At 39.9% G+C, this 22,257-nt stretch overlaps 1 protein-coding gene across 1 annotated transcript; it reads left to right on the top strand.

The window, feature by feature from the left end:
* The first annotated feature begins 2,025 nt into the window (after positions 1-2,025).
* On the top strand, positions 2,026-19,746 carry LOC145776972 (methylmalonyl-CoA mutase, mitochondrial-like). Its single transcript, XM_082588228.1, has 16 exons — positions 2,026-2,293; positions 2,948-3,059; positions 3,232-3,375; positions 4,116-4,270; positions 4,650-4,743; positions 12,298-12,412; positions 12,884-13,067; positions 13,668-13,843; positions 14,047-14,139; positions 14,422-14,533; positions 15,037-15,134; positions 15,525-15,607; positions 15,904-16,038; positions 16,988-17,180; positions 17,567-17,717; positions 19,403-19,746. Exons 1-16 carry the CDS (start codon positions 2,038-2,040, stop codon positions 19,546-19,548), a joined length of 2,247 nt encoding a protein of 748 aa, XP_082444354.1. The 5' UTR covers positions 2,026-2,037; the 3' UTR covers positions 19,549-19,746.
* Positions 19,747-22,257: the final 2,511 nt, after the last annotated feature.

Below are 22,257 nucleotides of genomic sequence, written 5' to 3' on the forward strand. Positions count from 1 at the left end.
TGGTGTAACTCCGCTCTGATAACACCGAGGTAACGAAATGAGTTTCAAGGAATTTCTTCATTTGTGAGTTCAAATTGCAGAATATTTTAGAATGTAGGCTATATAGGCTATATATATAGATTTTGAATTTGAAAATAAAACAATGTGTGTAAAACTTGTTTGTGTGCCAGGCATATAAAGCAATTTTAGATTAAAAGAAAAGGCAAGTAATTACGCAATTTAAAATTTGTAAATTTCAATATGTTTACGATTGTAGAACAACAAGGGTGAACTCATGGTAAGATTTCGTCACAGAGGTGAACTGCGGAGATATTGAATAGTTGTTACTTCACAGCAACTTGAAACTGACGCTATTTTTCAAAAGTCATTGTTGATGAAGTTGCCGATTTGACATAATGTAACCATAGTGAAACTGGATGTCACACGCAGTAGTTTGATTGACATTGTAGTCAAAGGCTCAATGCAGGCCTACTCGGTTCCACAAATTACAGCAAAGCACCATAGGTTCGTCGAATTACGCATAAGTCGCAGCAAATTACTCATAAAGTTGTGTAAATTATCTTTAAGTCCGGCAAATTACCTATACATTTTGTCAAATTACCCATAAGCACCATTATTCTTCAAATTTTTGTGTTAAAAACGTCACACTATTTAAATATAGCTTAGTTATATGCAAAGTAACTGTTAAACGACGCATTAAAGGGCGGGGAAACCCAAATTAACTTTGCGAGTTTTTTGTTTCAGCGTGATGTCATTGTGTACAACATGCGTTTTAGCAATAAAAAAATCCAAATTTTGTTGCCCGCGTCTCGCTAAGGCCGATTTTGTTTGATACCCGTTTGCAAGGTCTCGTTGCGCATCAAGCTGTGATGCTGTTCGCTGTGACGTCACAAGGTACATATAGTTGTGGCCAAAAGTTTAACACCAGACTTGATTTATGACGATTTTTGCATTACTTCAAAATACTGCATCAGATATAAGATGATGCATAAAGATGATGCAACTGAAACAATATATGATGCAGTATTTTGAAGTAATGCAAAAATGGTCATAAATCAAGCCTGGTCTTAAACTTTTGGCCACAACTATATGTACCTTGTGACATCACAGCGAACAGCATCACAGCTTGATGCACGCGAGACCTCGCAAACGGGTATCAAACAAAAGCGGCCTTAGCGAGACGAGGGCAACAAAATTTGGATTTTTTTTGCTAAAACGCATGTTGTACACAATGACATCACGCTGAAACAAAAAACTCGCAAAAAGTTAATTTGGGTTTCCCCGCCCTTTAAGTTTAACACCGTCTATTACCGCTATTATTACCTAGCCCATCGTTGTTTTATGCGGCTGCTAAGGTTTGAGATCGACTGCAACGATAATCGAATGTTTGCTATGACAATGATTATACTTGAAAAGATTGACAAATTGATCACTTGAAACAACTCTATTTGATTATATACTGAGCAGTGAACATTTATTTCTAAAGAATAGCTATTTTGTCTCGTGATTTTAGAATAGACAATGATTTTGCCGAAGTAAAAATATGCTAAAATTTCAAAGGTTAATGCTGCTGCTCCTGCCGTATTTCAATAAAATTTTCACACTCAATTGAAAAAAAGCTGCTAACCTATTTCAGTTAGGTCTATTCGTTTTTTAGATATATATATAGCACATATTTGTTAGCAAGATTATAATACACAATGAATCAAAAATAACATCTGTCTCCACTATGCTGTCAAACTACCTTAATTTTTTTTCATTTGGATGAATTAACACACAACCAAGCAAACAAACTCTTCACTACACTATAAATTAGGCTACCTATCAACCTAATGCGCCTGGTTTGAGCCTTTGACTTGACTGTCAATCAAACTGCTGCGTGTGAACTGCAGTTTCACTACGGTATAGTTTTAAGCAAGCACAGTATAAGTGACGTAAAGATTAATAAAAGAGCATGAAACAGCTGTATCTACGAGGCCATAAATGTAGCCACTTCCTTAAAGTTATCATTTTATTAGGTTAATAAGCAATGTTCAAATGTTGCATTGCATGGGTTTATCTATTTTGAAACAGCCATTGAAGCGATGTTGTGTTGCAAGGCACCTATCACTGAGTGTTAGAGCTAGAAAGAATGGAAATATTTCGTTAAATACAGAATGGGTTGCTTTGGCTAAAAAGCAGCTAAAAGGAGTTGATCCTCAAGAAAAATTAACATGGAAAACTCCAGAAGGAATTTCTCTGAAACCCTTGTATTCTAAAGCAGATGTTGAAAAAATACCTGATGAATTGCCAGGTAATCTAAAGTTCATTAGGCCTGCTGTATTAGAAGCAGAATATAGCGAGTCATTGTGCCAATATTTTTACAATGTAAGTATAAGTAATAACTATAATATACTGTCTATGTGCAACTTTCCATTTTGAGAATTAAGTTTGCCAGCCAAGGGGGTAAATGCCCCCTTTTTAATTGCCCTAAATGATAATAATTTTTGCATGGTAATTTGTAAAGCTAGGAATAGATTCTTAATGGTGACCAATCAACATGTCATTAAGTTATCCTATCTTGTCAAAAATGTTTTGTATGGTCACAATAGGTGTTCAACTAATAGTCCGTTAAATTATGTAGAAGAAGTGATCTTCTTGTTGTTAGCACAAAACTGGCTACTCACTATATGATATAATAGCGAGAATTGCGTTTCTCTAACTATGTCAGTGACATAGCTTCGATGCCAGCCAGCAAGACTTTTCTAAAAACTAACATTTTTTTGCAGTCAAGTGTAGCAAGAATTGACAGCAATAGACATGGGTTTTGCCCACAAGGCTGGGCTATGATAATGGTAACTATTCCCCAGAAAGACACCCCCACTAAACAGTTTGCTTTTTTACGGGGAATATATCTAACTTACTGTGATATCAAAACGTTTTTTAAATTTCTGTTTTGTTTTTTTAGGCAAATTTCCATACACAAGAGGGCCTTATCCTACAATGTATGCCAATCGACCATGGACAATTCGACAATATGCTGGATTTAGTACTGTAGAAGAGAGTAATCAGTTTTACAGGTAACTATGTTTGAATAATGCAAGATTCATATACTTTGACCACCAACTGTTGACTGAACTTTCTACAAACCACGGTTGTCCTTAGAAAGTTGGATAATGTGTTAGACGTTTATTCAGGTCGGGAGGTTGGAAAATTTGCATTAAAAACTATTTTTGTTAAATATTTGCCCAGGGATAACATCAAAGCTGGACAGCAGGGTTTGAGTGTAGCTTTCGATCTGGCCACCCATCGAGGCTATGATTCCGACAACTCGAGAGTAAAAGGTGATGTTGGCATGGCTGGTGTTGCCATTGACTCAGTGGATGATATGTGCAGGTAAACATCGGTGAAGTTATTTTTTTTGTAGTTTATTACAGTAGTGGTAGCAAATTACCAAAATTGTTTATTTGATCAACGGAACATCCTTTGGGAACATCGAGCTATACAAAGCTACTGAAACTGTACGCGTTGCACAATGATAAAGCAACAAATAAATGACGATGTTAAAAATGTAAGTATAATGAATGGCAATTCATAATTCAAAATCATGATGATCTATAAATGTATCTAGATATATAACTGTGTACAGTAGCTTATATATTCTGTAGTAGGTAGGCTATTGTTGTGTTTATTTTACTAGTAATACTATGGGCTGTCCTGTGTAAGCTTATAGGTTTTAACAAAAATTTATAACTATGCAATACAATGTATTTCATGTTACTGCAACTACTAAAGTAAACCACCTCAATAATTTTGTGTTATATATATATCATGGGTACATGATCGACTGGTGTTTTTTTGTCCATAAAAATCAGACCCTTATTACGAAGTGGTTTGTGTCAAGAGTGAGCCTGAGCCATGACTTTTTGACTCGCCGTCTGCTCTTCTATGCACTCTTATCTTTGCTCGTCCGAAGCGTAACATCTCAGATCCAAAGCAGTCAACTCCACTCATCTAGCGGTAGAGTCTACATGAGAATTTAGAGATTTTTATTCAATTCATTCTGTGATTGAAGCTTAAAGTCACTTGACATGATGGGTATATGCTGCGTAAGCATCAGTTGATATACTTTCTAGGCTGTTTCAAGGAATCCCGTTGGATAAAATGTCGGTTTCAATGACAATGAACGGAGCGGTTATTCCAGTTCTGGCTATGTTTGTGGTAGCTGGCGAAGAACAGGGCGTTTCACCAAACCTTTTAACTGGAACAATACAAAACGATATTCTCAAAGGTACTTGCTTCATTATTGTGCTTGACCAAATGTTGTGCTTAGATTGGACGGTTACAAGCTATAAAATTTACTGAAATCTGAAAACTGAAAAAGAAGATGCCTCTGTCATTGTTGTGGACAACTCCTTTTCCTAAAGTCCTCGACAAATTAGTCGATCTTTTGGATTTGTGATACCAGAAAGTGGTAGGCTACATTTCCCGTGCGGGATCTTTTGTGCAGTCGAAGAATGGTCTGCACAAAGTCAATCAATGGAATATGGTAATGTTATGACTTTTATGTATCTTGTCATTGCTGGATTGTACTCATCTGCTTTTATTAAATATTTTTTGTGAGGATGCACAATGAAATGACACATAATCACCATCTTTTATTCATTTAGAATTCATGGTCCGCAACACGTATATATATCCTCCCAAGGAATCCATGAGGATCATCTCCGATATTTTTGCGTATACATCGAAAAACATGCCACAGTAAGTCAGTGTTGATTACTGAGTGGTGTTTTTGTCCGAATTATTGTTCAAAACTTCTATCGTTCTTCTGATAGCTCAGACTAGGTTACAAAAAACATTAAAAGCGATATCCAGGCTACTTTGGGCGTATCTAGGCAGCACCAGGGCTATGGAGCCGGGCGAAAAATATATATACGACTCTTACTAGGTACTTCGTTTATAACTGGCCGTTTCAGTGTTGCCAGATTTTTTTAGCTATTGCCCTTTTTTATTTTTTAAAGTTAATTTCATCTCAGTTGTGATTGAAATTGAAACTGCGGCTTTCACCTGACAAGAACAAACACTTCTATTTTCTGGAATACAGTAGGTTAATGTAGGTAATGGCGCAATACGCAAAACAAAAACCAATAATTTTATAAAACAATTGCAAACAAAAATTGTAAAAGTAAGATAAAATGGCATGACTAGACATTTTAAGTAACTTGAATTGAGTTGCGCTAGGTTTGAATTTTAAGTTATTTGAACTTAAAATTTCAACTGAGCAAATGGCCTTGTTTTATACTTTTACTTGGCAGTCACGCTCACCATTATGCTGCTCTTAGTGTGTGAGGTTATGGAGAACAATAAAGCCGGTACCCCCAGCACACGAGAAGAATTATTTTTTACACTAATTGTCCTTAAACTGTGGACGTCAGAAAAACAAGCTAGTAACGCGCCGTAGAAATATTATTTACGTGAACCTAGAGGTGCGTCTACACGAGAAAGTGTTCTTGCTTAGAAATTCTTGCTTAAGCTAGTGATTAAGCTCGTTTCGTCTACACTGGCAACCTCGACGAAGATTTTGCTCGCTTGAATCGCGGTCACGTGAGTATCTAATCCCCAATGACGTCACGTTTTAAAAAGTTCGCGCTAAAGTACAGCAGAGTAGACCAAGCAACTGACTGTTCTTTAACCATTTGAAGTTGTTGCAGTCTTTCAGTCATGGCTTCCCAGAAGTTGTGTAAAAAATGCTGCAAAAAGCGAAGGATGCAAACCCGCAATTTACTGCTTATTGAAGCATTCAGACACCTCAGTGAGGTTGAAATGTTGGAAACAGAATTTCGTGTCAGCGTGGGTGACTGGTAACAACCAGCTAGATCATTCCTCCGCTATTTTTATTACCCAGTGTACAATGGCAATGGTTTTCTGCTGAGATCCTGTTTTGGATTTGAAATTGGAAAATATTGTGCTTTCTATGGGCTATTTCGAGTACGGTCACCGCCAGTTCAGCCCGCAACATTAATAAGAACGGGTTGGGATCAAAACTTAACGAAATCCTTTAACGATACCGCCCTGTCCTGCCCTGTCTGGATACTGAGCTGAGAGGAGACCTGAGATTTTGGCAGGAAAAACATTTCTAAGCAAGAGAACTCCCTTAAGCGCCCAGTTTTTCGCTCTGGAGCGTATTTTTTCTCGACGGCTCGCTTATTCGCCCATTTTCTTAAAAGTAAGCGGCAGCACAAACTACGATTAACTTAAAGAAACAAGAAGTTTGGCTAGCTTAAGCAAGAAAACAGTCGTCGTGTAGACGCACCTTAGCTGTAGTAAGACACAATGTTTGATACAGTAAGTCGCTGTGATAAACCGACAAATTCTACTTTTTAAAATGTCAGCCAACTCCTCCTTCAATAAAAGAGTAAAAAGTGCGAAAGATGTTAGGAGTAGGGTGGAGTGAAAAAAATTTTTTTTTTCAAATCAAAAATTCAGATTAACCAAAAGTGGCGTATGGACCTAAAACCAACTTCTGAAAAGGTTTTGGGTTTGTGCCACCTACACCCAGGTGGCCCATAATTTTTAAAGGTCATCCGAGGGTCAAATTTCATGAAAATCCTATAACTTGGAAACCGGTTAAGCTAGAATGTTGGTTTTTGGCTTAAAATTTCCAGAAGGTCCATGTTTATATATGCTCTAATGCAACTTTTGTCTCTATTTTAACTACATAAGCTGATAATAATAAAAAATGACGTTTTAGTTTGAAAGCTATAAAACGTGAAGAAGAGAAAATGCTATATTTGAACTAAGTTATTTGCACCCATAGTTATGTGTTAAGGCATAATAGGTACAAACTGACTAAGTACTGCATAAAATACTTTCTAAGTAGTTAGTACAAAGGATATGCATTATGCAAGCAACAATCATGGATATGTGACAAAAAAACTAAATGACAAAAATTATGTAGCAAAGACTCATATGTTACAATGTTATTTGACATTAGGTTTCAAAATTTACATCTTTGGTTTCCATGAAATTTATAAGAAACTACTTACAATCAGGGTCGCATTATAAAAATTATCATGTGGTGAAAAAATATTGAAAACCTTCAACCTGAAAACATCAGGACTATCAAAATCAGAAAAAATATATTTCGACTCTGATCCATTGCAAATTTGGGCAAGGCTGACTGAGCTTTGGTAAAGACCCTTGCCAACCTCAATCCACCACTGTTTGCAATGAGTGTTACAGAAACCAATACACAGCCAGGGGCTCCGAGAGGGGGGGAGAAGTCGGGCAACTTTTCCCCCTAACATAACATTATAAAGGAAAAACGAGTAGTTTTTCGTTTTTTTCACGTTCGAGGGGGGCCCATTTTTGCCACTAGTATAGTATATGTAACTTCAAATGTATCTCATCAAGAACGAATCATTTTCGTATTAAGGTAGGCGATGTTAAACTGCTTCAAGACGTAAAATTTGATGCTGTTAAGCCAACTGATTTCTGCATCATCAATTTTCTATTGTTTTACCTTGAAAGCTGGTGCTGCTGCGTTTGGCTAAGCGTGTAGCCTACTATTTTTGCTTGACCAACGGAACCTTGACTTTAAAAACTGCGTTGGCCAGGCGTAAGTCCGCCCTGTTAGCTCGGTGCACGGTCGTTTGGTCGACAGACATTTGGTCGACAGGACGTTTGGTCGACAGGACGTTTGGTCGACAGGACGTTAGGTCGACAGAACGATTCATTTTTGGGTTAGGGTTAGGGTTAGAGTCAGGGTTAGATTAGGGTTATGGTTAGTTAACTAACCCTAACCCTAAAATAAATCGTTCTGTCGACCTAACGTCCTGTCGACCAAACGTCCTGTCGACCAAATGTCTGTCGACCAAACGTCCTGTCGACCAAATGACCGGGTACCGTTAGCTCAGTGGTTTGTCAGTCTGAGGATGAAGATTTAAAACCAACCGTTTCACTAACATTTTACCAAGCTGAAATAAGCCTATTTGTCGAGTGAATATTGTTTAGAATTGTAATCCACAAAATGCAGAGAAGCATGGATTTGAAACTGCTTAAGTAGGCTTCTTGAATGAGGCAGCTTTATTTTGAATTTCCTATGTGGCCTGGTTACACTTGAAAATGACACAAGCTACAGTAGATCAATTACTCCAAAAATGATATGACTCCCAGAGTCAAACCAGCGCCGCGTGATCTTGAGCCGGGCGCGTAACCACTGAGCTAACAGGGCGGACTTACGCCTGGCCAACGCAGTTTTTGAAGTCAAGGTTCCGTTGGTCAAGCAAAAATAGTAGGTTACACGCTTAGCGGCACCAGTTTTCTTCTTCTTCTTCGTTTGAACCTTGTTCTTCGCCACTTCAAGGGTCGAGGGGCTCTGCCTTTTACCACCCTTGGGCAGTGGCGGCGACGCGGTTTAAATGTTTGGGCAGGTGTCGAGCAGCCATTGAATTGATTCGTCATCCAGTTCACGCAGTCCACGCACACCATTTGGCGCATGGTAGATGGCGCAGTTACAGATGGTGTGGTCTGCGGTTTGTTCCTCCATGCCACACTCACAGATCGCGGATGGAGCCATCCCCCATTTGTGCATGTTGAAGCGAAATAGTCCGACGCCAGTACGAAGGCGGTTGAGCCGCACCCAGGCCTTCCTGGGCAAATGCATTCCGGTTGGATGGTGGCTGGTGTCGGAGATGAAACTTTGGAGTCTTGAGGAGTTCTTCTTCCACTCCGAGCTCCATTGGTGGTCCGCCCAGGTTGCCGCACTGATGGATTGGTCTTCAGCACTTTTCATCAGGAGTTGTGCGGCACATACAAATGGGTGTCTCGATTTCAGTCGCCGAGGTTTCTCGTTCACAGACTCGTAGAGACTTGAGTAGAGTGAGTGGTTGGGGTTCGTAGCTCGACGAGAGAGAGACAGGATGGCTTCTTCACGACGAAGCTCAGCTGGTTGGATGCCTGCAAGGACAGGGAGATTTTCCGATGGTGTAGGTCGCAGGCATCCTGTCACGATACGCAGGGCGTCGTTTATGGCAGTGTCGATTTGATGGCAGTGGGCACTGCGGCTCCAGACAGGTGCACAGTATTCTGCTGGAGCGTGAACTAGCGCGATGGTGGCAATGCGCAGGGTATCAACTCCGGCTCCCCAGCCAGAGCCGGCCAGACGCCTTAGCAAAGCTGTGCGTGTTGAGATCTTTTTGCGTAGTGACTCCAAATGTTGACGGTAAGTGAGCGACCTGTCCAGGACTACCCCTAGATATTTAGGGTTTGGGCAGAAGGGCAGGGTTTTTCCATTGGTGCTGATCTTGAGCTCACGCTTTGCTTCCCGGTTGTTTAAGTGGAAGGCTGTCGTCACTGTTTTGGTTTCGCTGAGCTTCAGTCTCCATCTCTGGAGGTATGCCGAAAGTGTCGACATGTCCTGGTTTAGAGTCCCTTCTAATGTTTCCCAATGATTCGACAAGTGTAGAATGGCCAAATCATCGGCATAGGCATACTTTGCGGATACCGTGATTGGCAAGTCGTGGGTGTAGATGTTAAACAGAAGGGAGGCCAGGACAGATCCCTGAGGGACGCCATTTTTAAGGCGTCGTAACCTGCTTGGTTTACCACTTCCGGTGGTGAGAGTAAAGCTTCTGTTGTAAACGAGCTCCATGATCATGCGGACCATGTGCCTGTCCGGGAGCAGGCGGAGCAGTTTGCAGGTGAGGCCTTGGTGCCATACAGTGTCGTATGCAGCTGTGAGGTCGAGAAACACAGCACCAGCCTTCTTCTTTGCCTCAAAGCAGTCTTCGATGTCTTGAGTCAAGAGAGTGACTTGGTCCACAGTAGATCTTCCATGTCGAAAACCAGCTTGCTCCCGGGGCAAGAGTGGGTCTATAATTGGTTCGACTCGAGTGTAGATAAGACGTTCGAAGATTTTAAAAGGGATGCAGAGAAGAGATATAGGTCGATAGCTCTTCGGATCCTCTTGTGGCTTATGAGGCTTAGGGATCGCGACTACTTTGGCTCGTCTCCAAATTTTGGGGATCTTGAGTTGGCATAAGCAGGAAGACAGGAATTTTCGCAGCCAAGACTTCATGGCGGTGCCAGCATGGAGTACAAGTTCGGGGCAGATGTTATCGGGACCAGGGGCCTTACGGGTCTTAGTAGATTGTAGGGCAGCGGTGAACTCATCCGACGTAAACTCATCAGAGATGCTTTCCTCGTCTGGTGTTGGGATTTTCCAGAGATCAGACGTTTCCCTCTTTACAAGTTTGGAGAACTTGCGATCGCCTATTTTGTAGGTCCCATTTTTCACCAGTTCTGATGCGATGTTATTGGCAGTAACGGGGCATTGGCGGGAGGGGCGTGCTGAACGACCTGTAAGGTTATTGACAGTACTCCATGCTATCCGGCTAGAGTGTGTAAAGTCGATAGTGTTGACGGTGTTTTTCCATCTCTCAAGCCTCCTTGAGTCTAGCCGATCGAGCAGTTTTGTTGCGGCTGAGGTAGAGGCAGCACCTGGTGAGGCACGAACATAAGAGCGGTATAAATTTTCGCACTCTGAATCCCAGCACGGCGTGTAGTTCTTTCGGCGGCCGCGAGGGATAGCTTGTTTAGCTGCGGATTTGATAGCACGGCAGAAGTCTTGGTAGGCCTCATCCACGTTGGCGGTAGAAGGTGATGGTAGTTCCGCCACATTTTGATTGGTTATGAGGCTGTAGCGATTCCAATTGGCCTTTCTAAAGTTCCATCGCTTCACTGGGGCACTTGGGATGGGAGAGACAAGCTTAGGAGCAGTGATGAGCGAAGGTCGGTGTTGGGAACGTGGGAACTTCTCCAGCACACGTCTGTCAGGAAGAGAGCTGTCTGTGTCCATGCTTGCAAAGGCCAGGTCAGGGTTGGTGCCCGTTCCCCAGCGTCCGGACCAGAAGCTGGCTGGATCTTTTGGGTTGTAGAGGAGGGCGAGGTTGTTGTTCGCAGCCCAAGTAGCCAGGCTTTCTCCGTCGCTGTTGATGTATTTGTAACCCCAGTCGGTGTGCTGGCAGTTAAAGTCACCAGCATAGATACTGGGTGAGGGGAATGCGGGTATAGATGATGGGTTCAGGCGTGAGGATGGTGGCTTGTATACATTGATGATGTTGTAATTTTCAATGCTCACACCAGTTTTCAAGGTAAACAATAGAAAATTGATGATGCAGAAATCAGTAGGCCAGCATCAAATTTTACGTCTTCAAGCAGTTTAACATCGCGTGGCAAAAATGGACCCCCCTCAAACGTGAAAAAACGAAAAACTACTCGTTTTTCCTTTACAATGTTATGCTAGGGGGGAAAGTTGCCCGGCTTCCCCCCCTCTCGGAGTCCCTAGCTGTGTATTGCTATTGGATACGTGTAATTATAAATGAGTTAATGTCATGGTTTCTGTAACACTCATTGCAAACAGTGGTGGAGTAAGGTTGGCAAGGGTCTTTACGAAAGCCCAGTCAGCCTTGCCCAAATTTGCAATGGATCAGAGTCGAAATATATTTTTTCTTACTTTGATAGTCCTGATGTTTTCAGGTTGAAGGTTTTCAATATTTTTTCACCACATGATAATTTTTATAATGCGACCCTGATTGTAAGTAGTTTCTTATAAATTTCATGGAAATCAAAGATGTAAATTTTGAAACTTAATGTCAAATAACATTGTAACATTACTGCATATGAGTCTTTGCTACATAATTTTTGTCATTTAGTTTTTTTGTCACATATCCATGATTGTTGCTTGCATAATGCATATCCTTTGTACTAACTACTTAGAAAGTATTTTAAGCAGTACTTAGTCAGTTTGTACCTATTATGCCTTAACACATAACTATGGGTGCAAATAGTTCAAATATAGCATTTTCACTTCTTCACGTTACATAGCTTTCAAACTAAAACGTCATTTTTTATTATTATCAGCTTATGTAGTTAAAATAGAGACAAAAGTTGCATGGAGCATATATAAACATGGACCTTCTGGAAATTTCAAGCCAAAAACCAACATTCTAGCTTAACCGGTTTCCAAGTTATGGGATTTTTATGAAATTTGACCCTCGGATGACCTTTAAAAATTATGGGCCACCTGGGTGTAGGTGGCACAAACCCAAAACCTTTTCAGAAGTTGGTTTTAGGTCCATACGCCACTTTTGGTTAATCTGATTTTTTGATTTGAAAAAAAAAATTTTTCACTCCACCCTAGTTAGGAGTCGCAAGTCTAAAAAGATTAAATTTGAACAAAAAGTATTTCCAGTAATCCACTATAATAAAGGTGCTTATAAACTTTGCTACTGAATTGCCAAATGTATGTTTCAGATACAACAGCATTTCCATAAGCGGGTACCACATGCAGGAAGCTGGGGCTGATGCTGTGTTGGAACTCGCCTACACTATAGCTGATGGCATTCAGTATTGCAGGACTGGAATTGATGTGGGTGTTATTTTGTTTGCATCTTCTTCAGCATATAGATCGTGCTTATGAGCTATTTTATTTTATTCTGTCTTTTGTTTTTATTAATAATCCCGGCGTACTTTTTTCAGTCCTGTAATTCGATTTTGTCAACATATTATTTGTTTGTATGAGGGGTAAAACTAAGTGGACAACAATAGGCAATTAAGGTAGCAGAAACAGTGCTGTACAGAGTTAATTCAATCATCAGTTAAGGTTATTAAATCAAAATATGTGAATGTTTAATGAGCGGTATTAGTGTATGACCAATTCTGCCCATATCATAGGATTGTTCAAACCAGTTAAGTTTCGAAATGAAGTTTCATCGTCATCGAGCTAAACTTGGCACCTTCTTCAAAGTTCGTGAACGGGGGTTCGATACCTTGTCGCCCGATATCCAATACCAGACCAAACGGTTTTCCTTTTTGGTTGGTGATCCTCTTTCTTTGTCAGGCTGGGTTGGACATTGACAAATTCGCACCTCGCCTCTCATTCTTTTGGGGAATTGGAATGAATTTCTACATGGAAATTGCGAAGATGAGGGCAGCTAGGCGACTCTGGGCTCATCTCATACAAAAACTCTTCGCCCCGAAGAACCCCAAGTCCTGCATCTTGAGAACTCATTCGCAGACTTCAGGTTGAGAATTCTTATTCCAAAATGTGAAGCATGTAATGTGTATCGTGTGCTGTATTTTTGTTGTTGTCAATGTAAACAGTAAACTTCATGGGAAGTGGCTTCGGAAGTCGTAGCCTCTAGTCACCTTTATTTCCCGCTTTTATGAACTGTATGGTAGCCACTCTTCTTGAAAATCATTACAATTGTAACTTCAAGAACACTTTTTGCTTTAATCGTGTTGCTTTACCCGCTTGCTGACACAAAAGTTTTCTGGAGATTCTTAATGCTGTTCTGGGTTGAAAAAGGTACCATTAAAAAATCCCCTTTGAGCCACAAAAGAAAAACGCAAATCATAGCTAAATTATGTCATCCGTTTTCCGTTGGCTGGCTTGGCGCAGAGGGTTTGGGCGGTGGTAGTAATTTCATTGACGTGGGTTTGATTCTCACCACTGCTATTGCTCTTTTTTCTTCTGTAATTACCAAACAAACTTCAAAGGGGATTTTTTAATGGTACCTTTTGGAAAGTTGCTTCCGGGTTGTATGATATCTAACATTCTTACAACGCTGTTTGCAGTAATTCCAATTTGTTCAATCATGACATTCGTTTTCACTTAACCTCAGGCTGGTCACTGACCGAGCAAGACCCGTACAACAATATTATTCGCACAACGATTGAGGGAATGGCGGCGGTTTTCGGAGGGACTCAGTCTTTGCACACCAATTCGTTCGACGAGGCTCTTGGTCTTCCTACCGTCACTAGTGCACGAATCGCCAGAAACACACAAATCATTTTGCAGGCAAGGGCTATGTAGATATGGTATTTGAAAAAGTTTATACATTTGTGTTACCCTGAAGCATCAGAACGTGTATTGTATACGCGCATATGGATTCATGTGAGTTTTTTTTAACCTTGTTATCATTGGAGTATGCGGTCTGATAATTAACTTTTGAAATTTCAATTGTCAATTCTTGAAAATATCTAACGTCCGGTTATCTTCAGGAGGAAACGGGTATTCCAAACATAGTTGACCCCTGGGGTGGGTCGTACATGATGGAGAGCCTCACTGATGACATCTACGATGCCGCCGTGAGGGTGAGACGTCATTTTCTTTGTTGCTTTTTTAATCTATATACTGTATTTTATTTTTGTTGCTACGTGTAATCGTGTACTTGATAGATAAGACTAGGTGGCCAAGTAAAAAAAAGTAAGAGCCTACTGTATTTACTACCGAATCTGATTAATACTAGTTATTCAAACTTCTCAAATTCGTATATAAATATTTTTTAATATACTAACAATTATGTATATATAAAAAAATCGGTTTTGTAACGTTGATATGACGTTAGTATGCGATCCATCACGTAATGTTTTTAGGTCATCAACGAAATAGAGGAAATGGGTGGCATGGCGCAAGCCGTGGCTAAAGGCATTCCAAAACTACGCATCGAGGAATGTGCTGCCAGACGACAGGCGAGGATAGATTCAGGTGGAGCAACTCTTCTGTGTACCATATTGTAACGCTATGTTTTATGGTTTCAATACGAAAAAATCAAAACTCAACCAACATGGGCCAACTACGGTATTAAACGTTACTACTTACTACGTGTGTACAAAAAAGTAATTTGCACATGACTAAGGAACTGTGTTCTGAAAGCTCGTGAAAAACTGCTATTGCCACACCACAGTGAACTCTCAGTATCAGGCTAAAAAAGAATGTTTTATCTACACTTGTGAAATAGTGATCATGTTGCCAAAACCGAAACTCAATTTATTGTATAAAAAGAAGGTTTAGGATGTTCGTCAATTTTATCTTTTGAGTTGTGACAATAGCGATTCAATTAAATTAAAGATATTCGGTTTAATTACAAACGGTTGGCGCTAATCGCAGACTGCAAATCAATCGTTTTGTACATTGATTCAATCTCTGTAGACAATAACTATTTTTAATATGTTGCTCATGACAAATCAACACTGGTTCGATTCCCGCAGGAAGCGAAACTATAGTTGGGGTGAACCGACATAAGTTAGAGAAAGAAGATCCCATCGAAGTGCTATCGATCGACAATACATCAGTCAGAGAAAACCAGGTTGGTTGGTTTTGCTGGTTATAATTTTCCTTTTAAAATTATGTTTCAAAAGTAATTGATCTCATTTGACGCCTTTGGGTGAAGACTGAAGAGTGATATCATTTTTTCTTTTTATTTGTCGTGAATGATGATTTTAATTATAGTTTATATTATTTTTTTATATTATTTTACTGTAGTTGTATCATTTTTTTCTTTTTAGTATGGTTTCATGCTTTTACTGCTTCTTCTCTGTTAGGAAGGACGGATATAACCAGCATCTTCTTAACAGCGTTCGTTTGCATTTTGGTTCGGTTAACATTGTGTGCCGGAGGTGGTTGAAAGCATCGTTAGATAGCATTAACAAATGCTACTTGTTCGTATTTAAGTTTGGGAAATCTCTTTTAATATCAGATCGAGAAGCTTCGTAACATCAAAGCAACACGTGACGAAGCGAAAGCCAAGAACTGCTTGGAGGAAATGGTACAGGCGGCCAGGTAGGCGATAACCTTCTTTGATGTTGAAGCGTCAGACCTTGCCTTTATTTCCCAACAAAGACTTGGTAATTTTTTAGGCTTTTGTTTTTCGCTTTGATTGGTTTTATGTGATGACACGGACAAATCCTTATCTTGTCGCTATGAAAACCTCTTAAGTTTAATGGTTTCATCCAGGAGTTTTCAAGTTTTGTAGAAACTTTGAACTACTACTGTTGTAACCTGATGTTTATGTATTACTATCGTCATTAGACGTTGAATGAACATCGCACTACGAACCTAATATTTTTCCTTCACAGAGGCAACGACAATCTTCTCGAGCAAGCCGTGAAATGCGCCCGGGCCCGGTGCACTCTGGGTGAGATATCGTCAGCGATGGAGGAGGTATTCGGTCGGCACAAGGCTGAGAACACCCTGGCCAGTGGCGCCTATAGGTCAGTGACAAGCTTACGTAAGAACGCGGTTGTGCTTAACGTTGTTTTTTGAAAAATTAAGATTCTCTCTATTGAATTGTAAAGACGGCCATGGAGAGTCTCTGGCGTGAATTAGTGGTGCGATATTGATGAGCACCGTCTGATGGACGAAACACGTGTCCATGTCAATTCTTGCTACTGTACAATCGGCTGCGGAGAAACATTCTTTCAATGTGTTGGTTGGTTTAAAACTTTAATAGGACAGCGCAGTCATAACCCAGACATCTGCATTTGTTGAACCAATAAAGTAGAGTCAGTGTTGCGTTCCACATCTCTCCAACAGTTTGTGGTTGCCTTTGTATCTATGAAGATCATCTGTTCCGTGTTTGAACCTCATGTTGGTTCACGTATATTTTTTGCGTCGTACAAACAGAAAAGAATATAGAAAACTGATTAGCTTGTTAAGTTAAATCTACTGTGTTTAACCAACCATAGACAAATAAAACCTAACTATCACACACACGGCATTTAACATAATATAGAAAAGTGAAAATAAACTAGAAATTGCAAACGTTTTCGGCCATACTCCTGTTAGGTTTTCAAGTAAATAACTGACTGATGTTAGACATAAATTGAAATTTCAAAAGTGATCTACATACATATATTCAAAAAAGAAAAGTAAACACGTAAGAATGAAACGGCAAGGCAAAGGAGAGGCATTTTACGAAATAACTAATCACAAATCATGCTCTTAAAAACTTCCTTTTTTTGTTCAAAGTTTCAAAAATAAACAAGAAATCTAGACGATTGAAATTCACGAGGTAACTTCGATGTCAGGACGACCTGACATGAAGCAACAATTGTTGCTTTTTCTAAAGACCGAAACGCCATGAAATTCTAATTTTAATGTAGAGTTCAATGATGTATGGAAAGTTAATGTTTCACTTGTAAACAACGAGTTTCCAATCAGGACGGAATTCGGCGCGAGCGAAGAGATCTCTGACGCGATCAGAAGGGTCGAACGATTTGAAGAGACTGACGGGCGACGACCTCGCATCCTAGTGGCTAAAATGGGGCAGGACGGCCACGACAGGGGGGCGAAGGTGATCGCTTCTGGGTTTGTCGATATGGGCTTTGACGTTCTGGTTGGCCCATTGTTTCAGGTGAAAACCCCTCAATTTTTCATTTAAAACATTGAATTAAAACTAGATTGTTCCATAGCATGTGGAGATCCGTGATCAAAATAAAAAATTTCGTCGCTGTCTACGAACGGGCTTTCAGTTGTCTCATGACATACAGCAGATAGAGACTTTTTTTATTTGAATTGTGTCCAGTTTAAGCTGTTGGTTAATTCCGTTAGATCCCGCTACAGAGTAATAAAAATGCAATTTCGGCTTGTGTCGCATTCTTCCCAGGAAAGTGGAAAGATAATTATTATTAACTATTACTGCATTTTTTGCTTGAGAAATTTTAGTTTTATAATTTAAAACTTCCTTTGATCAATATTTTGCATCGATGGAACTCCAATAAATCAGCTCTTTTCATCCAGACTCCCTCGGAGGTTGCTCAGCATGCCATCGATGATGATGTGCACTGTGTAGGAGTGAGCTCTTTGGCTGCAGGACACAAAACTCTGGTTCCGGAGCTTATAGAAGAATTGAAGAAGTTGGGGAGAGAAGACATAGTTGTAGTAACTGGAGGTGCGATCTTTATCTGATCCGTTATAAGTCTTCTTAGCTTAAAAAATTGGTCTGTTTTGCATTGATTCAACACCTGCAAACGTTGGATCAATGTAAAAAGACCAATTTTGCAAGCTGAAGTTTTAGTGACAAGTTGGTCGGATAAATTGGTTTTTGTTGTCTGTTTTGATATCAAATTTCATTGAGAGACCCTTCTTTTTTCTCTCGTGTTGTCGCTATATATCAGGGCACCCATCGGTTAGCCACTGCCTGGTGTCATCGTCAAGGGAGTCTAGGCCTTCCATACCATGAGGTGGTCTGTACAGCGGGCAATCCTTGATTATGTGGGTTGCGTCTGCATTTCACCTCACTCATAGGCAGCACTCTCTGTCAAGCCCCAACGCAACATGTCTGCACCATAACATTCAACGCCAGTGAGTAAACGGTTACGTCTTCATGGGGCAAGTATACAGATGCCATGACCCAACTGGTTTCCAGAGGTCCGAATACTTGACGAAGTCGAGATATGCTGCTTGACCACTGTTCACACCACGCCTCGTGGTCATGGCACCACTGTTTAGGGTGGCCACCAGAGGTTTTCTCAATGTGGTTGCATGTAGTAGCTGGCCAGGGTCTTGGGCTTTACGGCTTAGGGAAAGGACAGCACGCTGGCGCCGATGTCTGAAAATACTTTTGTTGCTTGGTAAATAAAAATTCTAAAAAGCACAGATCAAGTTACCCAAATGCCGCGTGGCTTTGATATGATTTTAGGGTTCTTCGAAACAAAACTATGTAGAAAAAAACGCAAAATTTCTTCCTCACGATTCCTTTTCAACATACGTTTTGGAAACAAATTTGTGATTAGTTTCATATAATAATTGTGTTTCATCCTTTATGACTTACCAGCAAACCATTGTAGTCAAATTGTTTCATTATATTAATTAACCTGCTCCCGTTCTAAACTGATTAATATTATTTTGTTAAATATTATAATTGATTATCGTGCATTCGGCGTCGAATGGATTCAAAGTCATTTTTTACCTCGGTCTACCTTTTGACAAGTAGCAATAATTTTACAGCGGCGAGAAAATTATTCATGCTCCCATGTTTTTCCGTTGCTTTATCATCGCCGAATGTTTAATTAACATAAAACTGCTTATCCTGTCAATGCCTGTAATTTTCTGTTTGCGTGCAAAAACCCAGTAATTGACTATTTTATTTTTAAAACCAACTCGAAAAAAATTGTTGTTCTGCACATAACGTCGTTGCCATGGGAACACAACAATGCAGGAAGTTCCAACCATGCGTCATGGACTGTGCCGGTTCATGCAGTGACTTTTCATTGAGAATCGGAAGAAAATATAATCGGTTAAAGACGATCACGCCAAATAAATACCCAAGCAACAAATCAGTCCTTTTTTTACATTGATTCAACGTGTATAGCTGTTGAATCAATATAAATAGCGACTAATTTGCTGGTTAGGATAAGCGCTTTTTAACCTTTCAGATCGTAGACTAGTTTTCCTGGCGTTAAGTTTTCTGGGCTGAATAACGTTTAACGAGCCATCACGCGACAGCTCAGTTGGTTAAGCACCGACTTTGTGCACACAAAAAAGTGAAACACCAATCAGCGCTGGTTTGCCTCTCGGGGTGTGCGCTCATGCAACGCAATTTGTAAAATCATTTAGAAATCCAATTTTTTGCAGGTGTCATCCCACCCCAAGACTACGAGTTTCTTTATAACGCCGGCGTGGCTTGTATATTCGGCCCCGGTACTCGGCTGCCACTGGCGGCAATGGAGGTCGTCGATATCATCGAGAAAAACGTTTTGAAACGGGAGAAAGGGTTCTAGATAGGAATCAGGCTGATATCGTGAAAGTTTTCACTGCTTTTCGCTTCGGTGTGTCAACTTTAAAGCTCCATGCTTCAGTTCATTTAAAAATATTTGTTTAATTTCTTTATTGACTCCTCTCCACAATGTCTTTTGACGAATACTTTTTACTCGTCTACTTTTTATTTCGCTATTTGTAGTATGGTGAAGATAGTTGCATTTGCGTGTGTTTAGTGTTTATTTCACAGCCTTCCAGGCAGAATACTATGTTGACTTTTACTCCAGTTTTCCAGGACTTTTAGTCATCCAAGTTTTTAATTTTTTTTTCCTTTTGCCATTATTTCTATTTTGCAACAAAATTCCAACGAAATGAAAACTCAACCCTGACCGGCAGTTACCTCAAAAGTGGCATTTTTGGACAATCGCAGACCAGCATGCACATGTTTTGTCATCTGTTCACTTTCATGTGCGCATGACTGTGGTTATCAGATATATCAGCTGACTACTGGTTGAATATTGCACGTTTTAACTTATCGTCATAAATTATACCACCATGCGCTTCTACTTTTAACCCTAAATGACCCAGAGTGATTTTTAACGCATTTCACTTGACGCATTCATTAAAAAAGATCAGGTCGTTAACATAATCATGATGCTTCACCACGAATTAAACATAAATCGTAGAACTACTTTTCATCGTTTTTGTTGAAACTTGCTTTAAAACAATATTTTTGACTTTTTGAAAAACAATTTTTTTTTTTTATTCCAAGTTCTTGTTTCCTAACCTTTTTTAGCTCGTGGCTCACTTTAACTGACTTCTGAAGGGTTGATATAACGTATGCAACGAAAATACTATACCGGTGTATAAAAAAAATCGAGAAACATCTTGTTGGCAACAAAATGCAATAAAATGCCTACTTGCAAATTACTGGTGATGGTAAAGCTTGGGCTTGGTTATGCTGTAATATGGAGAAGATGTTTGATAAGATTGGCTCATTGGATGAGGTGCACGGAGTCAGGTTTTCTGGACTTTTGCTCGACTCTGAAGTCTGTGACTCTAAACTCCACTCCTCCCAAGAAAGCAACCGCTCAGAAATCTTAGTACAGTAGTTTTCTGTTTGGATGATGTGTTCGAGAATTTTGAGTTGTGGTGTTCACAAGTTCTTTATCTTCTTCTTACTTGCAGTTTGAACCCGGAAGCCCCGATACTATAGAAATTCACACTGCTTTGTTGCTGAAAGTGTTAATTTGTAAGATATGCAATGTAATAAGTGTGCGAAGGTACTCGGTTAATGAGCTTTAGGGAATAGAAGATAAAGTTCTGATCATACTAGGCACTAACGAGCGTCGATTGGCCAATTCTTTTCTCTCGGCCGCCTTTCCTTCAGCAACTATGCCCACTTACTTTATTATACTTAGGATTGAAGTGTTTATCAACAACTAGCTTGAACCGGGTGTCGAACCAGGTTCGCATTATTGGAAAACCAGGATCTAATGCGCTGCTAGTGTTTACAAATCACAAAGAAAAGTTTCCTTTTCATCGTTTGTTTGATTGTTGATTTTTCAGTGATTCGCTTGCAAGTTGCGCTGACGGCTTTTGATGAAGAGTTATTTTATACGCCTGTTGCTAATTTAAAACGCTTTTAATCATGTCCAAAGTTCTAAAACAGTGGTTCTCGATATTGTTTCTTTTGTCGGAATAGTTACCAGTGGTGGATTTAGGTAGAGGTATACGAAGCCTTTTTCTGGATCCCTTAAACCTAAGTCCACTAATATAACTCAAATATTGTCGCTTTTGCATCGTTAAAGTTACCCCATGAAGATAATTTTATCCGAATTTGAGAACCCCTGTTTTACTTTAATTCCTCTCGGTTTGAGCACCTCTCAGAGCTCTTCACATATTCTACAATGGACTTTCACTTCGAGTGATTCACGCCCTGTGGTGGAATTCAGCAGATCACTCATAACGTTGCTCCACAGACAAAAAATCCGTCATTTTTATATTGATTCAACGTCTGCAGACGTTGAATTTTGCTGTCTGGGTTAATTTTTTTTTACACATTGATTCAAACTCTGCAGACGTTGAGTTAGGGAACGTTCAAATATTACGTAACGCTTTTTTTCCGAATTTTTGACCCCCCCCTCCCCCATGTAACGCCAACGTAACGTTTTTTTCTATCCCTCCCTCCCCCATGTAACGCTTTTTCACTACGAATTCAGCACAAAAAACTACCATTCCGTACTCGAAAGCGTTACGTAACGTTTTGCTTGAACCCCCTCCCTCCCGATGTGACGTTAACGTAACGCTTTGCATAAACCCCCCCTCCCCCTCGAAGGCGTTACGTAATATTTGAACGTTCCCTTAATGAAAAATGACGGACTTTGCTCTCTGGAAGAATCTAGTCCAGCCATTCCTGTAGTGGGCGCCTTGAAGTCGAAAGATATAAAAATACACTTGTGGCAAAAACCTTACTTTTTTGAAATCTTAGCATAGGTGATGACTGATGAGTAGGGCAAGTTTTTGTTGCACTAAAAACATGAGAAAGTTGCACTTAATTTTAACAAAAGTTGCAGTAAAAAGTTGCATTTATTTATTTACCTTTTTACCATTCATTTACTTCGAAAGACTGGACACAACCTGTTTCCGTTTATGCGGGCTTGGCCAAAAGCCAAGTCATACTTCCACTTCTAATTTAGTTCGGGCGCTGTCGTGCTTGGCTGAGGTTGTTG

This window comes from Aplidium turbinatum, chromosome 9, assembly GCF_918807975.1.
Source record: "Aplidium turbinatum chromosome 9, kaAplTurb1.1, whole genome shotgun sequence".
Taxonomy (NCBI): domain Eukaryota; kingdom Metazoa; phylum Chordata; class Ascidiacea; order Aplousobranchia; family Polyclinidae; genus Aplidium; species Aplidium turbinatum.

Excerpts from the sequence above, each read along its gene's own strand:
- LOC145776972 (XM_082588228.1), top strand. The coding sequence starts at position 2,038 with ATGTTGCATTGCATGGGTTTATCTATTTTGAAACAGCCATTGAAGCGA. Across the intron at positions 2,294-2,947 it reads AATACCTGATGAATTGCCAG|GCAAATTTCCATACACAAGA; the intron begins GTAATCTAAAGT and ends TTGTTTTTTTAG. Across the intron at positions 15,608-15,903 it reads GAAATGGTACAGGCGGCCAG|AGGCAACGACAATCTTCTCG; the intron begins GTAGGCGATAAC and ends TTTCCTTCACAG.